Raw genomic sequence first — 11567 nt, 5'->3', positions numbered from 1 at the left:
TCTCTCCTTGCCTTGCCCAGGTGCTGCTGGCATTGCTGAGGGGCTCTCTGCAATGGCAGTTCCAGCTGCAGGGCCAGGCCCAGCCCTTGAGCTCCTCCTGTGCAGGCTGAGCACAGCAATGGGGTGTCCCAGCTCCCTGTGCCCGGGCAGCTCTGGGCAGGGCAGCCTGGGAGGCTGGCAATGAGCCCACTCTCCTGACTCTGGGAAAGGCAGGAGCCACTTTGTGTGCCAGGGATCCCTCTGCTCTCAGCAGTGTCTCCTGCCTGTCCAGGGCAACACAGGAGTGGATTTCAGAAAGGTGCAAGTGCAGGGCAGCTGGAACAGGAGAGACGGACAGAGCAGCTCCCCTCTGTCTGCACTAAGCCTCAGACAATCCTCCTGCCTCTCTGTAGTCTCTGTTCTTCCACAGTGCAGCAGAATCTCTCATTCTGCCTCCTGCAATCCTCATCCCTTCATGCAGAAAACTCCTCTGCCTTTGGAGAACATTCTTTATCCAAGTCCCAAAACAAAGACTGGACCCTACCCTCACTGTTCCTCTGCACTGACTGGGGGTCATGGCTAACTCCCAGGTATCCTGCAGGCCAAGGTCCAGCTCCTCACACAACATTGGCCAGCAGCAATCAGGACTCCAGCAAAAAAGGTGAAGGAAGATATCCTAGACATAGAGAGGGGGAGGTATTTAGTGTCAGGAATGGGTTTATGAGAAAGGGCTTTGACCTTTTGGAGAGAAATCTCCCCTCAATTATCACTGTCATGCCTTCTTCAAAAGGTTCCAATGTCCAGAGACAGCAAATGTCCAACAGCAGCTCCATCACGCACTTCCTCCTGCTGGCATTGGCAGACACGCGGCAGCTGCAGCTCCTGCACTTCTGCCTCTTGCTGGGCATCTCCCTGGCTGCCCTCCTGGGCAACGGCCTCATCATCAGCGCCGTAGCCTGCGGCCACCACCTGCACATGCCCATGTTCTTCTTCCTGCTCAACCTGGCCCTCAGCGACCTGGGCTCCATCTACACCACTGTCCCCAAAGCCATGCACAATTCCCTCTGGGACACAAGGAAGATCTCCTACTCAGGATGTGCTGCACAGGTTTTCTTCTTTCTCTTCTTTATCACAACAGAATTTGCCCTCCTAACCATCATGTGCTATGACCGCTACGTGTCCATCTGCAAACCCCTGCACTACGGGACCCTCCTGGGCAGCAGAGCTTGTGCCCACATGGCAGCAGCTGCCTGGGCCAGTGCCTTTCTCACTGCTCTGCTGCACACAGCCAATACATTTTCCCTGCCCCTGTGCCATGGCAATGTCCTTGGCCAGTTCTTCTGTGAGGTGCCCCAGATCCTCAAGCTCTCCAGCTCACACTCCACTTTCAGAAAATTTTGGATTTCATTTTTTGTTACCTGTTTAGCTTTTGGTTGTTTTGTGTTCATTGTTTTCTCCTATGTGCAGATCTTCAGGGCTGTGCTGAGGATCCCCTCTGAGCAGGGACGGCACAAAGCCTTTTCCACCTGCCTCCCTCACCTGGCCGTGGTCTTCCTGTTCCTCAGCACTGGCTTATTTGCCTACCTGAAGCCCCCCTCCATCTCCTCCCCATCCCTGGATCTGGCCCTGTCAGTTCTGTACTCGGTGGTGCCTCCAGCCCTGAACCCTCTCATCTACAGCCTGAGGAACCAGGAGCTCAAGGCTGCAGTGGGGAGACTGATGACTGGATGGTTTCAGAAGCATTAAACTGCTAGCCAGTTTCTGAAAATCACTTGTAATAACAGTAACCTTCAATACTTCTTGTTAGTTTCATTTTGGAGACTCTTTATCTTTGTTTCATATATTAAATATTTTCTACAAAGTGATGTCATTGTTTGTGCCAACTTGGTGTTGCCAATGTTGCTTCCATGGCCCTGCCCTGCTGCCCTGGTGGCCCTGGTGTTGCTGCAGGGCCTGAGTGCTCTTGATGCCGGGCACAGCCCTGGGGGTGGCAGTGTCAGGGCTGCAGCAGGGACAGGCCATGGGCACTGCTGGGGCAGTGCTGGCGCCTCAGGCCAGGGCCTGGGGGCTCCAGGCTCCTTGCCCAGGCTCTCTCAAGAACACGCCCAGGCCAATGCCCGGCACAGAAAACCCCTGTGAGCAGCCCCAGGCTGGCCGGGGGCAGGCTGAGGGCAAACAGCAATGCTGGGGCTCTACAAGGGTCCTGTGGCAGCTGGGAAGGAGCAGCAGAGCAGGGGCTGATCCATCCCCAGTGTGCTGGACAGCCCAGGGCAGCGTCCCAGAGCGTCCTCATGGAGCTGCCAACAACATCCCCCCTCTGCAGCCCTGGCCTCTCCCCCAGCTCACACAGGTGCCCCATCCTTGCAGGCACAGACACGGCAGCACTGGCTCAGCAGCCCCTGTTTTCATTGCACACAGCAGGGGGAGCACCCCCATGCTGTTGGTGTGGGGACATGAACCTGAGGGAGCACAAATGCCATCAGCCCCTGGGGCCAGCAAGGGCTGGGGGACACCAAGGACACCACTAAGCTTTGTCGTGGCCTCTGTAGTCAGCCAGAAAGTTTGTTCCCATGAGCTGGGAGTTTCCTGTCCCACTGCAGACGCTGTTGCTCAGAGCCAGGGCTGCCTGGCAGCCACCCCCAAACTCCCCCAAGCATTTCCTTGGCTTTTTCCCTTGCTTTCTTTCCTGTTCCAGATATCTTCCCATTGCCCATCCCTTTCTTCCCCCCAGCAAACTGCTCATCCCTGTTGGCCCTTTCCTTTCGGGCCCCACTCCCCATTGCAGTTCCTGACTTGGCACCATGGGAACGTCCCTTGGGGAGCAGGATCATCCTACAAATGCTGCAGGAATTGCCTGCAGGCTCCTGCAGAACCTGGTGCTGCTCCCTTGCCAGAGGCACCCCAGGCCAGGGAGGCAAATCTGGGCTGCTGTGTCTGGCTCTAGGGCTCCCTTTTCTGGGCAGTGAGGAGGAGCTGCAGAGGCTCTGCGGGGCTGACAGGATGGGCTTTGGGGCTGGCAGGAGAAGCTGAGGGACCTGGGCTGCTGGAGCTTCTGAAGAGGAGGCCCAGGGCTTCTCCTGCAACTGTTCCAAGGGTGGTTCCAGAGAGTCACAGAATCAGCAAGGTTGGAAAAGACCTTGGAGATCATCAAGTCCAACCTGTGCCCTGGCACCGTCTTGTCTTCCTGAGCCTCCTCTTCTCCAGGATAAACAACCCCAGCTCCCTCAGCCTCTCCTCACAGGACTTGTGTTCCGGGCCCTTCATCAGTCTGGTTGCTCTTCTCTGGACACGCTCCAACCCCTCCATGTCCTTTGTAAATTGGGGGCCCAGAACTGGACACAGCAGTCAAGGCATGGCCTCACCAGTGCCGAGTGCAGGGCAAGAATCACTGCCCTGCTCCTGCTGGCGAAACCATTCTTGATCCAGGCCAGGAACCATTGGCCTTCTTGCCCACCTGGGCACACTGCTGGCTCATGTCCAGCCTGCTGTCCGTCAGTGCCCCCAGGTCCCTTTCTGCCTGGCTGCTGTCCAGCCACTCTGTCCCCAGCCTGTAGCACTGCAGGGGTTTCTGTGGCCAAAGGGCAGGACCCAGCACTTTGACTTAATAAACTTCATCTTATTGGACTCTGCCCATCCATCCAACTGTTCCTGGTCTCTCTGCAGAGCCCTCCTACCTTCCAGCAGATGGACACACGCTCCCAGCTTAGTTTTGTCTGCAGATTTACTACTGAAAGTCTCAACACTCTCATCCATGTTGTCAGTAACAATATTGAACAGAACTGGCTCCAGCAGAGACCCCTGAGGGACACCACAGGTGACTGGCTGCCAGCTGGATGCAGCAGTGTTTACCACCACTCTCTGGTGTAGCATTCACTGCCACTCAACTGGCCATCCAGCCATTTGTAGATGTTTAGTGGATGCCCCTCGTTCTTTTAGAGAATATTTTAAAACTTAATAATTTCATGGTCTGTAGTGGTGTTCACAGGGGTCCCAGAAGAAGGAAGAGAAAAGGATCCGACTCCATGTTTCAGAAGACTAATTTATTATTTTATGATAGATATTATATTAAAACTATACAAAAAGAATAGAAGAAAGGATTTCATCAGAAGGCTTGCAAGCAAAGGAGAAAGAAGGGAATGATAACAAAATCCTGTGTCTTACCGGAGAGAGACACAGCTGGCATGTGATTGGCCATTAATTAGAAACAACGACATGAGGCCAATCACAGATCCACCTGTTGCATTCCAGAGCAGCAGATAATTATTGTATATATTTTGTTCCTGAGGCCTCAGCTTCTCAGGAGAAAAATCCTAGCAAAGGGAGTTTTCAGAAAATATGGCTACAATGGTCGCTGTGCCCCAAACAGCCTCTGACCACCACATCTCCCTCCAGCCCTTCTCTGTTTGTGACCAGCAGGAGACAGAGCTTTCCTTGGCAGTGGGAATTGCAGGAAACCTCCCCAAAGTGCACCTTGGAAGGTTCGGCCTGGAGCTGAGGAGAAAGCAAAGTCCCTCGCAGGGCATAATGTTGGTGCTGGAGATGCGGCAGCGTGAGGCTGGGCCATGGCCGGGCTCTGTGTGCCAGGAGCCGGCAGCGCTGGGTGCAGGGAGCCCAGGGAGGGCACAGAAACGCTGGGTGAGAAATGCTGGGGCACAGCGAGATGGGCGAGTGCAGCCGGCCAGGGCAGAGGAGCAGCACGCACAGGGGGCACAGCCTGCAGGACAGATGGCCAAGGGCTGGGCAGGGTTGGCAGGGCCACAGGCACCCAGGCCTTTGTGCCCTGGGCTCGGGCAGCGCCTCTGGAGGCCCCACACAGGAGAAACTTTCCCAGCAGGGGCTGCACTCTGGTTCTCCCTCGGCCTCCCTGGGGACGCTGGCAGGGGCTGCAGGTTGATGCTGTGGTAAATAGGTATGATTCATGCTGATAAAAAATGAAACAGTAATCAATATTGATACAGTAATTAATATTTGAGAATAATAAAACAGTTATTAGTTAAAAGTTGTAATGCCAAAGAAGAGAGGGAAAGGAGGGGCTCCACCCACCCCCCCTTCCCAGCAGATGTTCTCAAGGACCACAGGAAAGAAGCTGAAGATACAGTTGCTAAAAATGACCAAGAACCTGGTTGGGTCCAAGAAAATGCTAATTATAGGGGACTTATTGCTTTGATATGTAGATGCAGTGATACGTTAGCCTTGGCTTACATTGTACTGGCTTGGTGCGCATGTGTAACCCAAAGGTGAATTAAAGGACAATGAAGAAGACTACAGGGCCTTCATCAGTGACGACCCCCAAAGACTTGTGCGACCACCAAACCGAGTGGTGGCGCATGCGTGGTAAAGGTGGTAATGAAGGCGGAGACAGAAAAGTGACGAACCGAAAATAGGAGGAGATGGCATTGACACATGGCATATAAGGGGTGACTTTTACTTGGCAATCTTGTACGTGAAGTGGCAAGGGTCAAGAGCCCTGCCCTCCGTACCCCGCGGTTGTTTTTGCTTATGCGCTATTATTTGGACCAAATTATCCCTTATTAATATATTTTCTAAACTATTCAATTAAAATTGTTGCTACCTTAAATATTGTTTGGTTTTTTTTTGATGGGATAATTGGGCAAACATAACACTCAGGAGCTGGGCTGGGGGCTGCAGAAGTGGCTGTGGAGCTTTGCCTGTGCTGTGCCCGGGACTGGCAGCCACTGCTGGGCTGGGACAGAGGCGCAGCTTTGCTCAGCACCAGAGACACCTTTCCCTTGCTTGTCCCCATCTGTCATCCCTGCCACCAGTGTTTTGCTTTACCTGGAACCTGGGGACACTTTCCCAGGCCTGTCCCTCAGATGGATCTATTTAAAGTATGAGAAACTTAAGTTTCACTCCCTTTTGAGTCCCTGAGAATTTTTTGGCACACTCTATGGGACTGAGTCTGATGCAAAGAGCACCAAAGCCCCAGAGGCTCATTAAAGTCCCTGTGCTGTGTCTGTGCTGCTGAGCTGGGCCGGGCTCCTGGCCCAGAGGCAGCTCCTGCCAAGGGCATCGCTGCAGAGAGACAGCTCTGGCCAGGAGCAGCTCCTGTGCACAGCCCAGCAGGGCTGGGGCACTGCCAGGGCCCCTCAGGGACACCAGCAGGGCACAGACAGAGCTCACAGGGGCTCAGCACTGGCAGGGGCTGTGGGATGTCCCAGAGGGGGCTGTGTCACAGCAGCACCTCTGTGGCTGTGTCATAGAGGCACAGAGCAGCTGGGATGCCAGTAAGGGGCTGTGTGACAGCACAGAGTGGGCTGTGAGATCATGGAATGCCTGTATGACATCACAGAGGGGGCTGTGAGGTCAGAGTGTGTGCTGTGACATTACAGAGTAGCAATATCACATCACAGACAGGGTTTGTGACATCACTGAGGGGATTGTGACAGCACAGAGCTGCCTGTGATGTCATAGAGTAGGATACGAGGCCATAGAGCAAATTCTGCCATCATAGAGTATGGAGCTGGGGCATCAGAGAGTGGGCTGTGACATCACCGGGTGACTGAGTAACATCATAGAGCAGGCGGTGAAATCACAGTACAGATTGTGAAATCATAAGGTGACTTTGTGACATCACAGAGACTTCTGTGACATCACAAAGCAGCTGTATCACATCAGAGGGTGGCATCTCAGAGTTGGCTCTGTGACATCACAAGAAGGCTGTGTGAAATCACAGGAGGCTGTGTGACATCACAGGATGCTCTGTGATATCACAGGGGCTGTGTGACATCACAGGGTCTGTGTGAGGTCACTGGGGAGGTCACTCTGCCCCAGCCCCCCTCACAGCTCCCCCCAGAGCAGTCCAACCCTGCTCGTGCACAGCGAGGTCCCCTTTCCCCCCGGGTCCCCCTGCCCCCGGCCCCACAGACTCCTCTGCAGCCCCAGCCCAGCTCCTGAGGCACCAAATGAGCCCAAGTCCCACCTGGGGGAAGGGCCCAGGAAGACCAAGGGGAATGTGAGGCTTACCACAAGGCAAGCACACATCTTGACCCTGCCTCCTCTTGGAATTTCCATCTAAACACTGCTGGAATCCAGGAGTTGGTAGCTGTGTGTGCTTCTCTGTATCTTTTTTGTCTTTCTTGCTTTCTATGTCGTTTTCTTCAGTTTCTGTGCTCCTGCAAATTTTGATTAACTTAAAATTGAACAGACTAGAGTTTGTGAGGTTGAATGGGCCAAGTCAACACTTTGAGAAGTGTTTTTTGTTGACTGAATCTGTCATCGTTTGACATGAGAAGAATTTTCAAAAGTAATACAAAACTTTTTGTGTAACTGACAATCTGTTAAACCACTAAGATACTGAACATGCCTCTGTGAAACACATATGTTAAAGATGAAAAAGCCCTGGAACCTCCTCTTTCTTTTCCAGTCAACAAAGAAGCAGCGAGCCCCAGCCTCCATTTCAACCAAACCAAACCAAACCAAACCAAACCAAGCAACCCTGCCATGGGCTGAGCCCCTTTCCTCCTCCCCAGGCTGCCCCCCTCCCCATCAGCTCCATTCTAACCAAACCAAACTCCAACAACTACCAAACAGGAAAACAAAAGAGACTACAAAACCCCAACCAGAACAAAGCCAGGCACAGCTATTAAAATCTTACCACCAAGTCCCCTCCCACCAAAACAACTAAAACACAAACCCCTACAACCTGTAAAAAATAGCCCTACAACTAAAATTAAACATTAAAAAAACCCAAAACTATCAATAAAACCAATTCTAACACAACCCAACCACAATTTCCACCAGAAGTTACTGGCAGGTCAGGTGTTAACCCTTTCTATACTTCAGTCCTCTCTCAAGTAAAAGGAAAACAATATACAAGCATTTCAAAAAGCAACATAAAATCATGAAAGCCAATAAAGGAGAAATGAACTCCCAAAAAAAAAACGAAGAAAAAATACCTTAATCTTAAAACTAAAATTCTCTTATAAACTATAAAGAAAAAATTCTTTTTCATTATAACACATAAAACTATTAAGATATAAAAAATTGAAATTAATATAATACAAAAACCTCCATACTGAAATAAACAAATGTTAAAATAACTGTAATTTCATCGAAAGTTCATACAGAAATTAAAATGTAATCCAGTACCGCCAAGTGAAGATCTCTATCCCCCGAGATAAAAAAAAATAAAATTATATAAAAAAGATTTTTACCTTTAAAGAATTAATCTTTAAAACAATACCCCATAAGTCAACATGGCCCATCAACAAGCTGTAAAAAAGCTTCTGGCAATAAAAACAACTTCACAATGTTTTGCTTGCCCAATTATCCCATCGTAAAAAAAGCCAAACAATATTAACAGTAGTAGCAATTTTAATTGAATAGTTAAAGTAAAAAAAATATGAAATTGGATACAATATAATTTGATTCAAATAAGGGGTAATTTGGTTCCAATAATAGCGCATAAGCAAAAGATACCCACGGAGTACAGAGGGCAGGGTTTTGGGACCCTTGCCACTTCACGTACAAGCTTGCCAAGTGAAAATCACCCCTTATATGCCATGTGTCAATGCCATCTCCTCCTATTTTTGGTTCGTCATATCTCTATCTCCGGCTTCATTACCACCTTTACCACGCATGCGCCACCACTCGGTTTGGTGGTCGCACAAGTCTTTGGGGGTTGTCACTGATGAAGGCCCCGTAGTCTTCTTCGTTGTCCTTTAATTCACCTTTGGGTTACACATGTGCACCAAGCCAGTACAATGTAAGCCAAGACTAACGTATCACTGCATCTACATATCAAGGCGATAAATCCCTTATAATTAGCATTTTCTGGGACCCAACCAGATTTTGCTTCCTTTCTGCTCATTTTTAGCAACTGTATCTTCAGCTTCTTTCCTCCTGTCCTTGTGAACATCTGCTGGGAGGGGGGGGTGGTGGGGCCCCTCCTCTCCCCCTCTTCTTTGGCATTACTACTTTTAACTGTTTTGTTATTCCCAAATATTAATTACTGTATCAATATTGATTACTGTTTCAATTTTTATCAGCACGAATCATACCTATTTATCACAACAATAACAAAGTCCCTGTGGTGGTTTGACCGGGAGGGAGTGGGAGTTCTGGGGGGCTGTGGTCAAGCCAATGAAGGTTTTGGGTTTGAGACTGGCACCCGGTGTGGCCGGTGGGGTTTGGACACACCTCCGAGAATACACAGGGGTTAAAAAGCAGGGCACTGCCCTTGGAACGCTCTCTTGGGACGTCGCTGTAAAGAGGTCAGATCTCTTCCCCCGTCCAGCCTTGCTGCTGGGCGGGGGAGGGGCAGCCATGCGGTAGGCCCGGGGCCTGGACGGAGATGGGGGTGAGAAAGTTCTCAAGGATGGAAGGGTGGCAGTGGCGGAGCCCCAAGAAGCATCGGGCAGCCATTCCCCCCCCCCAGGAGGGAGAGAGAGGGAGAGTCGGCGGTGATAGCAGCCGGCCCAGGAGGAGAAAGGGGGGGAAGGGCGCAGCCCGGCCGGCCGCAGCAGCAGCAGCACGTGTGGGAGTATTATCGTTCTGAGATAGACAAAGACTGAAAACTTTTAACCCTTTCTTTCATGATTGGGGCCTTGCAAAAATGCTAATCCTCCTCGAAGCTGAATAAGAAGGGAGATAAGAGATGAGATGAGACAAGGACCTGGCCCGAAGAACGTGGAGATGATTGGATGGGGAGAGATGATTTGGAGTGGCCTTTTGGCTGGACTTTTCTTGTGGCCATGGACTCAGTTGTTCCTGTGACACAGACTGCATTTAGGGGGAGGCAGTGCCTCAAAACCAGGAGGGTTCATTCGTGAGGACCCCCCGGCCCCAGGGGGTTGGAAAAATATGGGGGGGACAGATGTCCCAAAGCAGAGACTGTGCCTTTTTGGAGTGAGACAAGGCATCCTTGAAAGACAACCCTAAAAGCAGCTCTGGTCCATGCTGTCAGTGGTGAGAGCACTGGGCATGGAAGGAAGATGTCACAAGCGGCAAAAGGACTTTTTCCGGGCGGTGCCGAAGTGACGGGGAGGCACGCGGGGTTTCGGTGTGTTTCCGGGGGAGGCCTGTGGAACGGGAAGGGCTCCTTTCCTCTTCATGAGCTGCAGTTTGAGTGTGCTGGGGTGTGGGGCCAAGGCTGGGCAGTTGATTTGGGGGAATGTGTCGGATTGGGGGGGTCGGGGAGTGGGGAGGAGGAAAGTTTTTTTGTAAGGTTTTCAATTTCTTTTTTTTTCTTTTCCTTATAGTCTTTCCCTATTTCCCTGTAGTTTAGGTAATAAAGTGTTTTTTATGTTTAAGTTGGAGCCTGTTTTGCTTATTCCTGGTCACATCTCACAGCAGACACCAGGGTGAAGGCATTTTCATGGGGGGCACTGGCTCTGTGCCAGGCTCAAACCATGACAGTCCCCCAGACCACTGTTATCCGTGACAAAGTTAATAACCACAACACTACTATTTTTTCCTCTTGTAAAAGAATCTCCATAACCTTAAAAAGAAAAACTTCTCTCCCAAAGTAAACAAAAACAAGACTATTTTAAAAATAGTAAATAACAAGAAATTTTAGGTTTCTTTACATTGCCAGTAAAAATAACGTTGTAAAAAGAAGGTGTTCTAAAGAGTTTATTTTAATTCTTACTACCTTTATCCTTTTAGTTACTTTTAATAAAATTTTCTTTCTACTCTTAAATATTTTAAGCCTACTTTCCCACACTCCTATCTAACAACAAAATAAATACATAAATTACTAATTGACAATAAAACCCACCACACTCATCAATACGTTAATTAAGAAATCTCAATATTAGAAAAATCTTGAATTAACAAACCAAAACCACTACAGTGTCATAATAAACCTTTTGCCAAAGTTTCTCGGATTTTCTAAAGCTCCCAGTAAAGGCTGTTTGGTTGTTTTAAGCTCCTGAGAATCTCTTGTTGGTGTTTCTCCAGTGAGTCAAACTCAGTAAATACAAAAAATTGTAATTAATTTTAAATGTCTCCTTGGGAGAGGTGTTTGGGGTATGGGAGTCAGGGCTTGTCTGTCCTGCTTGGCCCAGCCCAGGCAGGGCTTTCCCAGCCACATTCCACACTCCATTTCCCAGCTGGAGCCGCTGGTGCCTCTGAGTTGTGCTGCCCCAGCCCCAGGGACGCTCTCCTTGTCTGCCCATTCCCCCACGGTCTCTGGGCAGGGATGGCCTCAGTGGGGGCTGCTGAGATCCTCAACACCTTGGAGGCTGCTGCTGAATTTTCCTGCTCCAGAGGCTTGTTCAGCCTTCAGCTCTTCAGTGCAGGAATTCAGTGTCCCAGGGCTCATTAACATCCAGAACACCTTAACAACCAAAGCTTCTGGGAATAATTTGATTTAATTTTCAAATCATTTGTGGTTGGGCAGATCTCAGTAGTGTATTCAAAGTGAATACATGATATTTGAAAAACAGCGAGAAGACATCTTTTAGATCCTGTTTAGTTTTTTTTTCCCTGTAATTTATTGATATGTGCAATCTCCAATTGACACTGAATCCAAGTACCTCCTCATGCAGTTTGAATAGATATGAAATCAAGACCCTCTATGGCTGACAATCAATCAGATCTTTCCCTACCCCCACCGCACCATTTCC

At 49.9% G+C, this 11567-nt stretch overlaps 1 protein-coding gene across 1 annotated transcript; it reads left to right on the top strand.

Moving 5' to 3' along the window:
- Positions 1 to 954: 954 nt before the first annotated feature.
- On the top strand, positions 955 to 1725 carry LOC141730623 (olfactory receptor 14J1-like). The gene has a single exon (XM_074549770.1). It carries the CDS (start codon positions 955 to 957, stop codon positions 1723 to 1725), a length of 771 nt encoding a protein of 256 aa, XP_074405871.1.
- Positions 1726 to 11567: the final 9842 nt, after the last annotated feature.

Source organism: Zonotrichia albicollis, chromosome 11 (genome assembly GCF_047830755.1).
Source record: "Zonotrichia albicollis isolate bZonAlb1 chromosome 11, bZonAlb1.hap1, whole genome shotgun sequence".
NCBI lineage: Eukaryota > Metazoa > Chordata > Aves > Passeriformes > Passerellidae > Zonotrichia > Zonotrichia albicollis.
Note: the sequence above shows the minus strand (reverse complement) of the source record. Positions and strands in the feature narration are given on the sequence as shown.

Bases quoted from the DNA above. Each gene is read 5' to 3' on its own strand.
- LOC141730623 (XM_074549770.1), top strand. From the start codon at position 955: ATGCCCATGTTCTTCTTCCTGCTCAACCTGGCCCTCAGCGACCTGGGC.